This window comes from Eleginops maclovinus, chromosome 7 (assembly GCF_036324505.1).
Source record: "Eleginops maclovinus isolate JMC-PN-2008 ecotype Puerto Natales chromosome 7, JC_Emac_rtc_rv5, whole genome shotgun sequence".
Classification (NCBI taxonomy): domain Eukaryota; kingdom Metazoa; phylum Chordata; class Actinopteri; order Perciformes; family Eleginopidae; genus Eleginops; species Eleginops maclovinus.
The window spans coordinates 24,895,618-24,914,913 of record NC_086355.1 but is presented as its reverse complement, the minus strand read 5'-3'; the positions used below and the strand labels follow the sequence as shown (position 1 = coordinate 24,914,913).

Sequence of the window (19,296 nt, the reverse complement as noted above, 5' to 3'; positions counted from 1 at the left end):
TAGGGGTGGGACTCACCAGGGTCCCCGCGATACGATACCATCGCAATTCTTAAGCCACGATAGTATTGCGATTCTACGATATGCTAAGTATTGCGATGCGATATATTGCGATATGGCGCATTTCAGAGTTCATTCTCTGCTGACTCCATCTTTGGTTGAACTAACTTCTTGCAAATTCCACTGACTTACCCATGGCCATGACTGCACAGCAGAAAGCTCAGCACCATGTAGTGGATTGAAAGAGCAATTGTTACCAAAAACTTTCATTTAGATTTGCAATATGAATAGTTTATAGTACAATATCGATACTTGGCGTCCGTGTGTCGATACATTATCACCACGCAAAGTATCGCAATACTATGCTGTATCGATTATTTCCCCCACCCCTAATAAATATACAGTATAACACATATAACAATAAAATAAACAATTGAAAATAGAGCATGAAGCAACTGAGTAGTATAACATTGTAGAAGCTTATGTTGCTAAACCAATGTGCAAGTAATGCAGATGAATAAAAGTAAAAAAGCTAAATGTTGTAAGTGACCAAGTAAATGCAGGAGTATAAATGTAAATAGAATAAGATAAACAATAACAGAAAGTCAAATTAAATACTGTACAGTGAAATAAAATATGGTTTATTATAGTAATAAATACATTGTGAGAAAGACATGAGGTTTAAGGTTATGAAGGCAGAGCACAGGCATTAAGCAGTCTTATGGCCTGTTGGATTAAAGCTAGTTAAAGTCGAGTAAATTAGTGCCCAGAGGTTTATAGACATACAAACTCAACCCGGGGAATAATGGGAATAGGAAAGGGATAGACCATGGGTGGATAAAGAGAACTGGAAATAGTGCTGGAGGCGGGCCCCTGTTCATTCGACAGTCGCTCAGTAGAGCCAAAATGGCTGTTGAGTACCATACTGGGTAGTATTTTGGGGCACAATGACATCATGTGACTGCAGTACCATTGTTTGGCCACTACATAAATGTGCCTCAGTTGCATGCTCCCTCACTGAGGCACACTGAGCTGTCTGCCAAAGTGTATTTGCTGACACAATCAAATGAGCAGACATGCCTTATTTCTGCTGCAGGGTTTGTCAGGACTCAATTGTTGGTACCAGGTATTTAGTTTTTGTTCTCCACCGCAAATAATCCCACTCAGACTCAGACCAGGGGAAGGTGGGATTCTCAGCTTCACTTTTTATTATCAGGAACTATTCATCCCTTCTGATAGCCGTTTTAATGTATTTTGAGCTAATACACCTACTTACCTGTAACGGCAGTTATTATCAGATTACTATTTATGATTTAATGAATATTAGTAGTGTCATTAATTCATTATACTGGCCCCTTTTGAGACGACTACTGTTAACACTTGTGACACCAAAAGCGAAAAATCCCAACATGTTTGCTTCTTTTTGTGTGCTTCCATTGAAATTGACTGACAATCAGTTTAGTGAATTGGACGTCATTTTCTTTAGGAGACTGTCATGTCTCTTCTACACCTGAATGCCTACATTTAGACAATAAAGTCCAAAAGGTTACAATCGTAGAAATGAATTATAAGTCTTATTTAATTATATATAAAAGTTGTTGTAACTTCCTTCCCTGGTTTGATCTCCCAAAAGTTTGCATGTATACAGTATGTTATCTACGGCTGTCATTCCCAGGATTCTTAACACCTTTAATACAAAAGTCTGGCACCCTTCTGTCTTTTCTAGCATTGGACAGACAGGAGGGTGCCACTGGACCTTTGTCAGGCAAATAGGAGACGGGGTTAGATTCTTGTACCACAACATTATCTGGCCTTCCAGCTGGAAATGGATTCTGTTAAATGCTCTACTCTTTATTAAATAACACAACTTCAATGTGTTCTTTTCTTACCAGAAGGTGATAAAGTGTGGAATTTCCACCACAGTTACCACTTGCTATAGGTAATGGTAATTCCAAAGACAAACTATACTCCCATGTTATTTGAAAGTGTATTATTACTGAAGTTGATAGCACATTGATCCGTCTGACAACCCAAAAGCAGTGTTTGCAAATCATCTTTGGATCAGGGGACTAGAGGGAGAATATGTTTGAGTCCCACTGCATGTCGTTGTGTCCCTGGGAAAGACACTTCCCCCAAAATCGTTCCTGTTGGTATTGTCCACAGTATGGAATGTATGTTAGTGGCTTTGGATAAAAGCATCTAATAAGTGACATGTAATGAAAATCAATGCATTTTGATGCTAAGACACATATAAATGTACGTTTTACCCTATTGACTATGTTCAGCTAAATAGAAAATGTGCATTTTGATCAGCATTTAACCAAACACAGTAAACAGAATGTGCCTGGTGATACACACCTGCATTGAGTAGTTTGCTCCAACTTTCACCAGGTTCTTGACGAGCTCAGCAGTATGCTGGAAGTGAATGTTTGCTGGGATTGAAAAGAAAAGGAACATGTCAGCAGGATTCAGTGTGAATACTAACTGAGAGAGAAGACACAATCAGATTGTTGCAGGATGGAAATTCCTCGACAAATCCGGCATGCATGATTCACCAGCGAGTGTTTGTCTATGGAAATCGCAGCATCAATTTAGATAACCCACTTTCCCTTTTATCTTTTGATTAAAAAACATTTGGCTCATTACGTTCCAGGATTGCATGCTTCTTTGTGCTCAGCAGCGATGCGCCACAGATACAGTGTTTTCATTCAATCACAATGTATTCCCTCTTACCATCTGCTGTGCCATGCACCAGCATCAGGGTCTGCTCTTTCAGCGCCTGAACACTCTGCAGCACGCTGGAGAACTGCGAGCAGATCAGAAAAAGTGGTGAAATAATATATCGATAGATATGCTTACTGCCATTTAAGGAAGAAATCAAAAGAAAGGAGTACGATCCATGAAAGAAGATGCAGTAAATTCCATTATAGACTGATTACAGACACACAGACAGTATTTAAACCCAGTTACAGATGTTTTAGGGATAAAGAATCTACCATTCAAACATTCTTCTTTGCATGTAGTATGACTGTCTCAGGGATGGGGGGGTTACTTTAAAAATGTATTCTGTTACAATAAGTTGTTACCTGTAACAATGACTATCAGTAACCTGATCTAAGTATCTATCCTGACTACTTTTGATCAATTTTGGATTGCCCTGATATCAAATAAAATGCAAAAATACTCAAGAGAAAATATATAAATATTTTAAACATATCCAGCATAGAACATATTTTTGTTTATCAAATCAGATGTCCAATTAATGTATTAAAAAATATATTCAGTAAAGAAAAAGAATGAAAGTAGTCTAAATGACAACCGAACAGTGAATTCAGGACTTTAAAAATAGTATTTACAAAGCAGTTTACATATAAATGCTTATCAAATGAGCAGTAGTCTGTTTAAATAATGCCAGTACAATAACAGCTGGATAGCACAGCTGCACTGAACCGTAAAGCTGTTTCCCTGTTCTGCTTTTAATATTACATTTTCCTAACGAGTGGAAACATTTCCTGAACTACAGATCTTATTCTAACTGGAGATCAGCTTTAGGTTCACTCAGGACTCGTCTCCCCTGCTGCTGTGATACCCATGAAGTGCTGTGATATGGGGACAGATCAGTCTCAAAATAAATAAATGCACACAGAAGGATTCACAAATGTTATTCGGGATTTATATTTAAATGTCTACATCCCCACAAATACTTGTCGTTTTATATAAATGTTAAAAAAAGTTGTACAACTATATTTCTGATCCACATACAAAAAAAAGTACAAATACAAAATATGTTTGTGTGTATACATCCCTGAATTTGTGAGGCTAGGATGTATCTGTAGCCAATCACATGTCTGCTTCATTTTAAGCCAATCACATGATTGCATCCCCACAACGGTCCTAATTGAACCACGCCCACTTCCGCATTAGAGTAACTCTTCTTAATATATATAAAAATAATAGAAAATATATCAGTGTACGTTTTTACAATTATATAAGCGATTAGTATTTGTGTGTGCATTGAAAAATATTTGTGTGGATGCAAACATTTATAAATAAATCCAGAATTACATTTGTGAATCCTTCTGTGTGCATTTATTTATTTTGAGACTGATCTGAGCCCATAGTGTAATGTGTAAGCATGTGCAACATAGTCAGGCTAGCGGAGTAACAGATTACATGTAGCACGATTATGTACTCAGGAAACAAAACAAAAAATGTAATCCCTCACAGTTACATTAAAAAGATGTAATCAGAATCAGGTTTATTGCCAGGTAGGTTTACACGTGTGTGATGGTGCAGACATAAACAACATGAGGAAATAAGTTTTAAGAGGTCAAAGACATAAGATTGAGGAAAATGTTATATTGTGAAAAAACTGTTCAGCATTAAAGAAGAGTTAAGATAAGTATTTACACCACATTTAAATAAATTCAAAAAAAACATAGGACAATGAATGTTACTAAATATATGACAAATTATTAATATATTTTAAAGCGGTGGGGTGTGGAACATATGTTCAGAGAGCTGAGCATGAACATAGCTCACTATATTAAAAGAAAATAGAACAACATGTTGTAATCAGATTACTATTATATTTCTAACATTGGAGATTACTAGCAGGATTAAAATGTTACTAAAAACTAAAAAAGAGCAGATTGTGTTTATTTTTAAATCTCTGCTCAGAAGTTAAATGTGTCTGTTGTCTTACAAAATCCACTTAAGAAAAAGACCTCTTAGTGATATTTATTTGATTAATTTGCATTACATTTGATATTGAAGTTAACTAAAAGTAACAGAAAGTATTTAGGTTACATTACTTTATATTCTGATACTCAGATTAGGTAAACCATTTTTTACAGGTGACTAAATATTGTAATGGGACATTGTTTAAAGTAACCCTCCAATAAAAGTTGTTATTTGTTTTAAAATGCATTGTACAAATTGTTATCCTGTTAGAACTTTCAATTTATAAAAAAGAAATGTAAGGTGTCTTAATAAAAAGTGTTTTCTATGTTACTGTAAGGGATTACAGTTAAGTCTTTATGTATCCTGATGACATACTCCTGTTACATGTATTCCATTCTTATCCTGCAGCGTCCGTTGAGAGATATAATACTGAGAGTGCACACATTAAATGCATGTTTACTGAAAGCAGTGAATTACAGATGTGTTCTCTGGTTGTTTACAATGTGCTCACAAACAGCCTCCTATCGCTGTGGATCCTCTGATAGCACAACATCCTGTCTGCGGGATCCTGAAGCAGAGGCAGGCAACCCTTTTACAGCAGCTTACATAAAAGCTGAACAAAACCTCGGGCATGTGTTCTGACACAAGGTTTCCAAAGAGAAATGAGTGACAAAAGTCCTAACAGAGCGTGAATAAAACAGAGGAGGTGCAGCCTGGCTGCCTCTGATAGCAGCATAGGGGATCTGCCGGAGCCGAGCTGCAGGAGTGTCTGATGTTTCGGCAAGTCGCTTTCAAACGTCAGCGGCAAACAAGTGAGGGGAGGAAGTAAACACGCACCTGATATCTGCTGTCATCCCGTAATGGCATGCCCAGGTATCTCTCAGAGAACGCTGATGCTGTGCAAATGAGAAGTGATGTGTGTTAACAGAGCGGCTGGTACACAGCTCCAGCTGAGTGACTAAACACAGCGGACCTCCTGTCATCCTCAGCTCACAGGAAAAGCTTCCAGTAAAGAGGGGAAACATCCTGTACAGAATAAAGGGTCCACTGTGGCATCTTAAGACTGTAAATACATGCTTTGATGTGTGGTGTTTATGGAGCTTTACCAAGCTCTTCCAGTTGCAGTATGCATTAACAGTATAATAGTTATTCAACTTACCCAACACACCCAAAATAATACACAACAATATTTAACATTTCTGGTTATATTAGATGTATATTTGTTCCGTTGAATCACATTTTATAATGTTGTGCAGGTTGTCCTTAGCAGTGGACATAACATGACTCAATGACAGTTATCCCTGACACACCCGGGTCAGCTCCTCTTCTCTTCACTAGTTTTTATTTAGGATGCAACATGTTTAAATGACAAATGCATCAAAAGATAATAATCAAATATATTTTTGGGATCAGATCTGCCACCTAGTACTGGGGACCTTGTATGTAATTAGCTTTATATCCTATTCAAATATCTCTCCTCTCTGTGTGACTGTTTAGTTTCACTACACAGTGAGTGTATCTGTTGGAGCTGTTTATTGATTTACGTTATTTAGTAATTAATGTATTGTATTATTTTCATTTATAGTAGATGTATTATTATTGAGTGTCATTATTTCAGTATATTAAAGTAGTTATTTTTGCTTTCATTGTGAAGGCAGTGATCATCTACATGGAGACAGCTGGTGGTGGGATTGGCTCACCTTTATAGGCAAATGTTTTTTATATCAGTTGTCCATTGTTCTTTATGTCTACGAAATAAATGCACAAAACGACGTTCTGGCCGATATCGACTATTTTCCTGCGTAAGATTTGCTTATGGTGCCGGAGCAGCAGTTTTAATTGGAGTTAAATGTTATGTTTTATTTCTCATGATTGACCCGCTACAGAATCAGTGTTTAATAGCTGAATAATTGTTGACCTGCAAGGAGAGAAATCATCCATCATGATGAGTCTGTACTCACCGTAGAGTTTCCAGTCTGTCACCGGAGACATCGCACACGCACATTTGAAGAGGCTGTCAGTTGACTTGAGCATCATTAATGTCATGTACGCTCCATAACCCTGAGCAGACACACATAAACATTCATGTCGCTGAGGGTAAATCATTCAAGCTGTAAAAATAAACTCCATTTCAATTTTCCCTAAGAATTAAACAGCAAAACATTTGAGTAAGTTGAAGCGGGTATCTAATAAAATTGCGGAATGTAAAACATTTAACTTTAAATGGACAAGCATTTAATTTTCTAGAACCACATTGATTCAGGCACTGTGTGGATGTTCAGCTGGCAAAACTAGACTGAATTCATTTTTACATGTAATTACAGAGGAGAACACGGCTCACCTTTCCAAACACTGCTATCCGTGTTCGATCAATATATGGAAATTTCATCATGAATCTGGAGAAAGAAAAAAGGCACAAACCATATTAATTAGAACAAAGTAACACCATATGAAACTTGCTGCACATGGAAGAAAAAGATTTATGGTTTACTTTGCATTTTATTTCATCGTCTGCTGGAATCATGGTGGCTTTGAAGCATAGCATTAATTTTTGCTAATTAATGCAAAGTAATGAGTAAATGTATTTTGATAAGAGATTTGTTTTGAATTCGGTTGTTTAATCTCTCTGGAGCCGCTGGTGGGAAACAGATGATGGACTCTAAAGAAACAGTTTGTGAGTAAAAAATCACATAAACACAGCAAAAAAGACACATATCTGAGAAGACTCACTGGACTAAAGCACCTTTGGCAGGGGTTAAATCGCCTGCTCCATTGTTCATTTTATAAAATCCTCACATCTAATGAACAGTGTTCTGTTAGAGGGACAGGCATGAGTTGAAAGATATTTTTTCTTTGCATTTCAAAAATAATACATTTGAGCTTTGAAGAATACGCTATTTAATATCAACTTAATTGACGAAATGCAAAATTTACTTTAACATCTCAAATATAGCAATGAACACATTTAGTTATAACCACATAACCTGTGAAACGACAGGAATTGGGCTGGAAATGAAAGTAAAGCCACCTGTAGCACAGAGGAATACTTCCTGCTGGCAGATGAGCTACATCAGAGGAATATATCAGGTTGGACTAAAACCACATCGACAGACAGTTTGGATGCATGAAGAGCGATGCACACATCGCCAGCTGTGTTTCTCCCCTGCACCTCAGAGGACTGAACAACAGCTGTGTCAATTTCAATCACAAGTTTGTTTGTAGACAACAGAGGAGGTAAAGCAGCAGCTGCACCAGGGAGGCCAAAAACAACCCTGTTTTACTTCATTAATATAGTTTCTGATTAGAAATGGTTCTTCCTAAAAGTGTTTTATTAATAAGAGATGATTATAAAAGTCTTCCTCAGGGGATTTGCATGATTTGTTAGCAAAACAATTATGAACATTAATGAAAAAATAGTTTCATTTCAAATTTTCTTACAAGCAGGCATATCATAGTCCAAAATGTGTTCATAATACAGGATTTATAGTAGAATTAAAATGAATTTGATAACGTACTCGACTGCAGCAATCTGGTCCTGAACGTCCACAGTCCCCAGTCTCTGGTGGACCTCCTGCAGGACCCTCTGACCCTGGAAGCCGCTGCCCCGGCCGTCCAGACGAGCCACAATGATGCTGTCTGAGCTGACCAGCACCGAGTCCCAGCCCAGAGAGAAGCGCTCGCTCACCGCCTGACCACCGGGGGCGCTGTCTCTGTGGAGGGAAAGGAAGAGAGAATGGAGAAGGCTCATAGGGTCTCATCCAGCGAAATCAGACAGTTGGGGCTGGAGGCCATGAAAATATCGACAGCATTTTACTAAATGTGTGCCAACGAGTATAGGGTTTGTTTTCTAGAAGATTTGTTTTAAAGGTCCCCTATTATGCAAAATGCACTTTGCTGTCTTTTATACATAAATATGTGTCCCCGGTGTGTAAGGACACTCACAAAATGTCAGAAAATGCAACCCTCTCTCTTTTCCTCCTTACCCACATCTCTAAAAACGGGGGTACAAACGAGCTGATCCAGATTTGCTTCGGTTATGACATCATATCTAAAATGTGGGCTGGCTTTAAACTGAACTCCTGGCAACGTCCCCCCCCATGTGACACGTCCCAACCTATCGTCCACAATATACAGTCAGCAAGCTGAATCCCCTCTGTTCTGGAAGTGATATGGTCTGTGTTTACATGAGCAAGCATCGCTAACACTCAGAGCTAACGCTGTACTGGAGAGACTGTGTGTAATATAAAGGTCCTGTCCTTGTGGTAAACCAAGAGAGAAACGTTTGAGCTCCATACTGTTTCAGAGTTAATGCTGGATGTGGTCTGGAACATAATATGGTGTTTAATCACGGCAGCGTTTAGTTGAGTTTCTCCCGGTACAAAACTCTCTTCAGAGGAGATATCATGACACTCCAAAAGGGCGTGGCCAGCAGCAGCTCCAAAGGGGCGTGGCCAGCAGCAGCTCCAAAGGGGCGTGGTCAGCAGCAGCTAGTTCATTTAAAGCTACAGTCACAGAATCAGCACTTCAGGAACAGGGCTGAGATAGAGGGGGATGAGGCATGCTACAATGGGGGATCTGTTTGCTATATTGAGCAAAAAAATTCACAGACAAGTTATGTACATATGGCCCTACAATATATTGTTCAAATATAGCATAATAGGAGACCTTTAACATATAGAGCTACTGAAGTAACCTGTTTTCTGGTTCTTTTTTGTAAATTACTCAACTCATGATTGCTTTGTTGCCTCAGTTTGAAAGGTAACAGTCCTCAGTGGGAAACATAATGGAACATTGAGTAAAAAGTTTTGCAGATTAATAAACATGCTTGCTTTTTGCACACATCCTCAACATCCAAACATATTTTACTTGTGATTTACTTATCAAGTCGACTAAAGGGACTGCATTTCTTTGTGAAACAAAGTGTTGTAGAATGACATTAAATGAACAGCAGCAGAAAAGTGTATGTGGGATTGAGTCAAAATGATACTTTTCATGGTACTGAAGGATCTGCCAGAATGCAAATTCTGAATCCTTTAGAAAAGACATCAAGAGGACTCTTCACTGCCAGCCCTGTAGTTAACGTCTGATTGAGCCTTTGTGTTAGGGGCTCATTGTCTTGGAATTTACATCAAGCGACTGGTGTTAATGTTGCTGATGCAAAGTGCGAAGGACAACTTTCATGTACCCAAAAACTCCAACAAAAATGAACCAAACTATAAAGTCTACAACAGACTCCTGACAAAAGGTTCAAGACAACGTCCATACCTGACCCTTCAGAAAGTACCCTGACCTAATAAGAGAAACTGGCTTTAAATGTATCAGATTTTGAATAAGCAGTACACATACAGCAAAATGTATGTTAGCATTGGACCAAGGAAGGAACGAGAAATGGTTTTATGTCAGAAATAAAATAATGTATCACCAGTGTTGGGTGCAACGCGTTACAAAAGTAAAGAAGTTACAGTAATGTATTACTTTTTGCTGTAATATAACGCATTACATTTTGACAATATAATACCCGTTCCAATTCTCAGTAACGCAGTTACAGCACATTTTGACCCGAAATGATGTGGTGTTTTGTTTCTAAGAATTCACAAACATCGCAAGACAATCCGACACCAGAGAAATAATTGTGCAGGTAGAATAGTAACTCAGTAAGCCTGTTTAATGTTGGTTCAGAGGGCTGCAGAAACAGACTCGCAATGCATAGCTGCAGGCTCACAATGCAGAGCTGCAGACTCAGAATGCAGAGCTGCAGGCTCACAATGCAGAGCTGCAGGCTCGGAGAAAAGAAAAGAGAAAGACAGGAGTGTGCGCAGGCCGAAGCAACAGAAGGTAACTTTCTCTGGGTCTGCTGCTTGAACCCAGAGAAGTTCAGAGACTAGTGGCAGAGTGTTGAAGATCTGCCTCTGTCCTCTGTGGAATCGCCGGCTTTCAGAAACCTTGTCAGCCAAATCCCCGTTAACACACCAATGACAAGGTGAGCTAACGTTGAATAGAGACTCGTTCATATACAGCAGGTTACAGGGCCGTGCAGAGGCTCCACTAACATGTTGTTAATAACACACAGAGACGTCATGTTACCGGTATCACATATTATTCAGCCCACTTAAACGGAGCATGAGTTTAATTTCAGCATACTGCCATAGATAACTTTAATTAATGAGCCGCAATAAACTACATTTTAGCATTTAAAGCCATACTTTAGCGTTTATTTGAGTAGTGTAACGCATTACAGTTCAGAGACAGTAATAATGTAATGTAACTTGTTACTTTCAAAAGGCAGTAATAAGTAATATGTAATGTATTACATTTTGGAAGTATAACTTTCCCAACACTGTTTATCAATGTGTGGTTCTGACATATATTCTGCGCTGAGTCATCACAGATGATACGTACATAATCAACAGGAGGCCATAGTGACGGGACTCAGAGAAGTCCGGAGGATAGGAGATCTTTAAAGGTAAATCTGTTAAATAGAAAGAAATGTAATTATATCACAAATTCATCCTGAAATAATAGAAAGGGTAATAAACCAATACAATTCTCTCACCAAAATGTTCCATCTGCACAGTTCTGAAGTCAGTCATCTGGATCCTTTTGAACTGCAGGGCGGCCTTCAGCAGCGAGTTGTTCTCCAGGATGTAGTAATCTGTGAAGATGAGGGGATGTGTTTAAAGGATGGTGGAGTCCAAAAAATGGCTGCCAATAATCAAAGCACCGCTGCATACAAACGGCCCATAATAACAAGAGGCTCTGTCTTCGGAGCCAGCGGTGTAACGAGAGGAGAGGGAAGGTGGAGGTGAGACGGAGGAGATCTGATGCTCCTGGATCCATGCTGACGTCGGTTCATTTTGTGGTACATTTAAATGTTTCGGGAGGCTGAATACATTCCTGGATTTAATCTCATAGGGGTTTAGCTGTTGCAAATAGAGGAGACAGTTTGAAATACTAAAATGTGATAAGAAATAATATGAAATATGCAACCAAAGACTAATCACCTCGATCCTAAAAAAACGTATGTGTTTCAGCTTTTGAATAAAAAAAGAAGGATTTGTTTAACATTGTAAAAAAGCTATGCTTGGTTGGTTATTGAACCGTAATAATTATGGTCATTTGTTCTATTGTTAAACTTGTATGAGCACATAGTCAAAAGGTTATTTTTCTAAAGGCACTTTACAACCTGGCCTCAAAAATTGCACGTTTTTTCTCCACCTGTAATCAACGATGAATCCCCATTTCCATTCAAACCATCTGAGAAGCAGCTAAATGAAATGGAATTCATCCAGCAGTTCTAATGGAAAACCCAGAATCAATAGATGGCTCATTATGAAACCGCCAGAGGCCTTGAGTTCCAGCTGTGGATGGAGGGCCTATCCAAATATCCTCGGGCAAATTGCTTGCTTTGCTGCGGCACAGCTGTTAACTTTCTCTGTTGGTAGGGAGGGCAGACTACAGATACAGGCATGGATAACATGAAGAACTATGTGTGTTTGTGTGGCTCTGAGACAATGTGACCATGTGTGTATGTGTGTATAGCAGGTGCTTCTCAATTGTAGGGAAGGGAAGTAATCCAGGTCTGTTGGCCCTCTTGTTGACCATGATGATGCTCATTCGTCATACTTCATAAATATGTCTTTCTGGAGATGCAGATTATCCCTGTTTTTCTTTCAGCCAGACCCAACGACAGATTCAGGTACAGGACAATTCCAACATATCTTTCAACTGACAGGACAGAATAGGCCTAAACATACAGTATATACTTTAGGTGTAACTAAACCAAAATACCATACTGTATTTGGTGAAACGTCTTCATTTTTTAAAACTTCTTATTTATGTTTATGCGAACAAAAAATACTTGGTAAGTAAAAGATTGTTGTTTTGATAAAACAAAAAAGTTTCATACCTTCGAAACCAGGTCCAAAAACGAGACATAGTTACGAACCAATGTAATAATAATAATAATAACAATAATAACAACAACAATAATAATAACAACAACAATAATAATAACAACAACAATAACAACAACAACAATAATAATAACAACAACAATAACAACGATAATAATAACAACAATGATAATAACAACAACAACAAAGATAATAATAATAACAATAATAATAATAACAACAACAACAAAGATAATAATAACAACAACAATAGTAATAACAACAACAACAATAGTAATAACAACAACAACAACAATAATAATAATAATAATAATAATTTATGTAGCGCCTTTCAGGGGACCCATGGTCGCTTTACATGAGGTACAAAAAACTGAAAAAACAGTCAGATAAACAAAAACAACAGTAGTGACGTACATGCTTGAATGGTAACAAAGATAGGTATGTAACATAAAATATCTCCACTTTACATATTAGTTTGAATATCATTAGTGAAAGTCTTATGCTTGTCCACTCTGAACTTCTCCCTACGACCACTGTCTAATGTACTACCGCCAATACAGGACTCTAACTAACAACTTAAATATAGATCGTATGAGTGCTTACTTGAATTATTGAGGCTGTGTAAGATCACTGAAGGCACTCCAGGACCTGAAAAGAAAAAAGAACAAAACATGAGTGTAATTTAAACATCATCTTGTTACTCTGAACGTTTGTGTGTGTGTTCTATGCAGTTGTTGGGCGGTTTTAAATCACCATCTGTTCTCCCAGCATTGTATTTCAGGTTGCTTGCATTGCTCCTTAACAGCCTCGGACTGTCAAATTGAGTCGGTTATTTTCAACATCCTTTTATTATACTTCCTCAGAGGTTAATAGGATGGCAGGTGTGTTGAATGGCTCCCTCAGCAGCGGCAAAACACACACCACATTCCTCCTGCTCTACTTTCTTTGTACGGAAACTATGAATGCAGCTCTTCCTTTATTTCCTCTCTTGCACTCTCTGCGGTTACTGCATTAGCCTCGACCTTTGCATTCCTCATGACACACAGAGAAACGGTTTCATTATGTGCATAGCTGCTTCAACAGCAAACCAATCAGATGCGTGTTACGAGTGGAATTAAAAGGCTAGAGCTGCTTCTGATGAAACAGGTGTCCGGACGAAGATGTCGGGGTTGTGTGAACTCGGGCCTTGGAAGCCAACAAGCTTTCTCCGTTATTTTTATAGCTTTTGGGAAAAGGGAAGAGTTTTATTGCGTAATAAATCACTAAGTTAAACGCTGCTGAGCATGAAGCACTCTCATCTGCTAGAAATTAATTGAAACCACAAACAATATAAAGAGTTACCCTCTATTAAATAAGCTGCTCGCCGCGCAATAACTCCATGGAAAAGTAATTATACACAATATAGTGGCTAATTGTTTAATTTAATGCCTCTCATTTGGAACTGATGAGAGATGAATTTAAAACAGAATAGTTGGAGGATGACAGATAATTACCACGGGCAAACCCTGACATCTGCCACATGATCTCAGGAAGAAAACAATGAGAATAAAAATGAGGATAAATTAGGAACATTAAACACAGAACTATCCATAATTTACAACATTTTTGAATCTGTTGCCTGCAACCATTTGAATTTATGGCCTTTATTTCACAGAGGTTGTTCACGTTTGGAACACTCCAGTGCTTAGATGACCGCAAAATAATATCATCTTTTTTATATATAATGCAACAACAGTATAACCACTGTATCACAAATGGGAATTTATATTATTTAACTGCACTTATACATGGTTTAGTTGATTACTCGATTCTGATTGGTCAATTCGGACATTTCAGAGGTCAATATGACAGTAGTACAGACCCCTTTTAAGCACTATAATGACCGTTGCTATGGAGGATCAAGAAAGAGAAAGGAAAAGAGGTTAAAAGACACAACGCTGGACGTCAAATAAATCACCAGAAGAAGACAGACAGGAAGTGAACACTAACAGGAACACGGTCTGGGCTCTGCAGGGTTTAAGGACTTGTTAGTGGATCAGAAACTGTGAACAGACTTGAACAGTTACAGAAAACCTCGATCCGTACTGCCGTAAAGTTGTTGTTGTTGCGGTTCCAGTCGTTGTTGCGCCGTGGAACAGAGTTTCTTTTTTCTTAGCTGAAGCAATACGATCATTTTTCAGTCAGTAAAATCATTTCAATTAATATTGGGAGTCGAGTCGTTAGTTTGGTTAGTATGTGGCCGTGTAATAAGCGGAGTAATGCTTTCAGGATTTTAAAATAAATTTGGATTTGATTTGATTTATTCGAACGTGTAAAACAATAATACAAATAATAATAATAATAATAATAATAATTAAATGAAACAAGACAATTTTGATACTGTACACACTTAAGCAGTATCGAATTGACAGACAAACAATATTATTGACTTATAAGTTATATATCAACAAATAATCTACCTACATATACATCCGAAAAGGAGGGGGAAGAAGTTTACGCTTATTTAATCCCACCCCTTCTCCTAAAAACTAAATTATTAACAATTTCTTTTTCTTTTAACAAAAAGTGCATCCAAATATACGTCTACATACAATATACACTTCCAACTATATATAGATGATATCTATATTTTTATATTTATATTATTTTATTTTTTTCTCTTAAGTTGAATGCCATATTTGATAAGACAAATATGAAAGGCTATCTTTTTACATCTACCATTCACAATTCGACGAAAACATAAAAACAACAAATAAATAAATAAACAAATACATAATGGATGATTAAGATCCCTCCGCTTCGTTATGTTGGCTGTTCTTTTTCCAACAATGAACGCCTCTGCACATTATCCCTTACAAAAAACGTTTTATGGGGAAAAGTTATGTACTGTATCAATCTAAGATGCTTTGATTCCACAGTGATATTGTTATGATTATGAAGTTAGTGGTTAGCAAACAGATCATTTCAAATCCTTTCAGAGCCTCCATGAGAGAAACTTAAGGATGACCCATCATATTTTTCAAATTGTAAAGCATGATCTGGGGAGTCCTTTACAGTTAAATGGTCTCGATTAATTTCCTGAACCAATTTATAGTATCATTCCCTCAATCATCGCTGTTTCATTCCATTTTATCAGGAAATATGACTCTCTGAGGAAGGTAAAAATGCTCTACCTTCAGCAGGAGATGAAGAGCAGACACTGGAAGAGCCTTGAATCCAAAATGTGTTGGCCTACCTTTACAGTGGAGGATAATGTGCTGGTTTGTGGGGCTGATGTCCGAATCGATGTACAGACAGTGAGCTTTATTCAACTCACAGGTCAAACAGCGGCGTGGGAACAGACCTACGGTCTTCACACTGAGAAGAGGAGATCATGTAAGGTGAGTAAGACACAACACTGTTTGAGTTAAAGTTTGAAAGTAATGTCAGCAGCACTTTATCTTCTTATAACTTTCAAACCATCCCATAAAAAAAAAATAAACTGTCTGAGATGTAAAATCAAAGAAGGAGCATTCATGCATCTGTTTTGACATTGTGATCTCTTGAAACATTTCTGGGATTCGATTCATGGTCTCAAAAAAGCTGTTTTAGACATTGAATTTAGGCTTAACCCGTGTTTTTACCTATTAAATCACATGCCAGACTTTAAACTCAATCCCAAACATTACAGAATAGTAATAACATATTTTGCCAAGAACTTTATACTTTTATTCTGGAACAATGAACGTGCCCCAACCTTTAGACTGTTCCTAGATCAGATAACACATTTTTTACCTTTAGAGAAAAAGACTTTGGAAAACCATAATTGTGGACACATTTTTCAAAATCTGTGGATCCCATTGTTTTCTCACGTGGAAAATATATCTGAGATATGACCAGTGATGGAATGGTGCATTTTGTTGCTATTAGTACTGACCGCTGGAAATACTAGTTGTGGTGTCATCATTCTCTACACTGTGATAATCAATTGTTAAAAGTTGTGTTTTGAACCAACATTTCTGTTTCTAACTTCATATGAGGATTTGTTGTGGCTGATGTTCTCACTATTTTCCAACATTTTTATGGACGAAACAATTTACAGATAATCTGGAGAATAATTGACTGTGGGCGCTGTGGCGCAGGAGATAAGATATATCAGGGTTTGGATACACAGAGACTGATAATTAGCTGATACATTTCGTTGTAGGTAATTAAAAGATAAATATAATACCAGCTTTATCCTTTAATGTGGGTGTATACACTACAAATCAAATATTTGCTATCAGAAAGAAACAGAGCAGAAATTTAGTCAATACTGTGAGTTTAGTATCAGTGTGCTATGAGTGTCGTGTGGGAGTCTTGCAAAGATATTTTTATGACAAATAAAACACTGCGTCCACATCAGAAGCTGTCTGAGAAATGCAGAACAAACCTGAAAAGCTGTCGTCGTCGTGATGATCCCTCTGTGCTGATAAAATAACTGTTGAGAGGAAACAACAAGAGCAACAACTTCACATCTATGAAGCTGAATTCAGACAAACAGCAAACCACAAGCATTATCTAAAGTTAGCCAAAATAGTAAGACTTCAAATGTGACAGTGTAAAGACCACATGAAATATATTTAGACGATATAGTTAACAGTTACATTAGTATTTCTCTGGTAAATGATGGCACACTCACAGGTTGTCAGTGTTCTCATCGTAGGCGAGGATCTGGGTCACCTCCCAGTTCCCTGAGGTCAGATGGCGCACTTCATTCTGATCGGCTCTGAACTGAGAGAAACAAAAGAATATGAGAACACGTCATTTTTTAAAATTCAATGACCAAACAGGTCAGATTTGTTCTTTTTATGAGACAATTTCAATACTTTTATCATAACCGGTTCAGTTTAGCAGATGGAGACACAAAAGTTATGAATGTATTGTGTAAAATGTTTGAATAGATGGTTAATGGACTTGTTGGAAATGGAGGATTTGAATTGAATCAACTTTTTATCATAATTTATGTTCCCAACACAAAACATGTTATGAGCAGAGGGCAGCTGGTGGGGTTCAGTGCACCCACATACATTTATACAAGGATAAAACAGCTGCCAAACCAGTCCTGTAGGTCTAACCTTTATGTTGTGTTCGGGTCTCCCGTGACCCGTTTCATGTTAACATGATATCATAAGTACCCTCTAGTTTTTTTTATTGGAACAATGCTTCATGGTGTCCTCCACAACAGCTATACCAACAGTACAACACCCATTTTTGACAATTCAAGCCAAGTCTGAAGGTTCCCCCGAAAACAATGTGTCTGGGAAGACCCAGCAGTGCATTGTTGTGGGTGTCTCTGGGCCAAATTTGGCCCAATCAAGATTCATTTTGACTTTAGAAATCCAACCCCATCCCCTTCCTCCACTGTAACAAAAATGTGAAATTGTATTCTAATATTACTCTATTATAGTCAGATAGCATAATTTTCCAGTGTCTGCACTATAGGGAATTTAATGAGTGAATTGATTCCCATTTCTTACTTAACTTAGTGTTTTGGAGCCATAAAATAAAATTCCAACTGGATTGTACGGTTATGAATGCAAAATGAGGTAGTTATGATGTAGTAAAACAATATTGGATGAAAGTCATTATTTTGGAATGTTTTGGACTGAGTTAAATCATGGGTCAAAATTTACCTGCGAACACCATGAACGGAAACAGCTTTCAAACTCGCAGTCTAATCTAATGATCATCGGTATTTTGACAAAGCACACTTCCCCATGCAGACTGGAGGCACCGGGGATCGAACCAGCAAACTTCTGTTGTGGATAACCAGCTTTACCTGTTGCCCCTCAGCTGACCTGTGCATACACAGTGTATTTCCTTGATATGGGAGTATCCAGTTAACGGTCTGTCATGATCTGTCTGTTTGTCTGGGTTTTATTTTGAAAAGTGTGCACTCCCCTTGTTATGTCTGCTTCTACTTCTTGTCTCCGTGTTCCCTCCTGTTTGATTACCTGATTGTGTTCACCTGGGTTTCCTGAGCTTTTCCCTCCCTCCCTACCTCTGTCTTGTCCTTATGATCACTCTTCTGATATTTAAGATCTGATTGTCCTTCAGTTGTTGTGAGTTCCTCGTCGAATTTGGATGTGTTCCTTAGGGAGAGAGTTCTGATCGGTTTGTTTAGAATCTTGACCTTGAAATAAAGGTATTTTCAGTTAAACCCTGTGTTCTTCCTGCATTTGGGTCCTGCCTGCTTCGCTCCCCCTGACAATTTCCAACCTTGAGCAGGATCTTACCCTAACATGAACCTTAAACCAGGACCGAACCCTAACCCTAACCCAATTCAATTAACGGCTCAACAACAGCATGACCAATAAGTTCTGCTGAGAGTAATTTCTTACATTTTTGGCTATTTGAGAGTACACACTAGGTTAACAGAGTTGTATATAAGCTGGAATACAACATCTATCGAGTTAGAATAAAAGGTTTAGCACCTTGACTAGGACTGACTATGAACTGGATCTGCACCTGTGTGGTGAACATGGCGATGTGATGGAACTCTCCACGTCCTCCCTGTTTCACAGGGACAGTCAGGAAGAACCGGCTGCCGTCTTTGGAGAACACCGGTTCTTGGTTCTGCAGAAAAAAGAGATTTATGAACTTCACAGCCTCTCATCACCAATCAACACATTTCTATTTGATTTAAGGCTGAGAAAGAACTGTGATTCCCCAAGCATATCTG

At 38.0% G+C, this 19,296-nt stretch overlaps 1 protein-coding gene across 4 annotated transcripts in view; it reads right to left on the bottom strand.

Moving 5' to 3' along the window:
• LOC134867715 (inactive dipeptidyl peptidase 10-like) overlaps positions 1-19,296 on the bottom strand; it is a 679,335-nt gene that overhangs the window by 359,736 nt on the left and 300,303 nt on the right. For all 4 annotated transcript variants that reach the window (XR_010166171.1, XR_010166173.1, XR_010166172.1 and 1 more), the window contains exons 13-25: positions 19,083-19,190; positions 17,254-17,345; positions 17,005-17,052; positions 15,829-15,950; positions 13,197-13,241; positions 11,234-11,332; positions 11,080-11,149; positions 8,196-8,390; positions 7,022-7,076; positions 6,642-6,741; positions 5,518-5,576; positions 2,731-2,803; positions 2,356-2,429 (exon numbers count right to left, since the gene is read on the bottom strand). Coding sequence is in view for 1 of the 4 variants with exons in the window: in XM_063888497.1 (XP_063744567.1) it covers positions 2,356-2,429; positions 2,731-2,803; positions 5,518-5,576; positions 6,642-6,741; positions 7,022-7,076; positions 8,196-8,390; positions 11,080-11,149; positions 11,234-11,332; positions 13,197-13,241; positions 15,829-15,950; positions 17,005-17,052; positions 17,254-17,345; positions 19,083-19,190 (1,140 nt within the window). In the remaining 3 variants the exon portion in view is untranslated. The remainder of the gene's footprint in view (positions 1-2,355; positions 2,430-2,730; positions 2,804-5,517; positions 5,577-6,641; positions 6,742-7,021; positions 7,077-8,195; positions 8,391-11,079; positions 11,150-11,233; positions 11,333-13,196; positions 13,242-15,828; positions 15,951-17,004; positions 17,053-17,253; positions 17,346-19,082; positions 19,191-19,296) is intronic.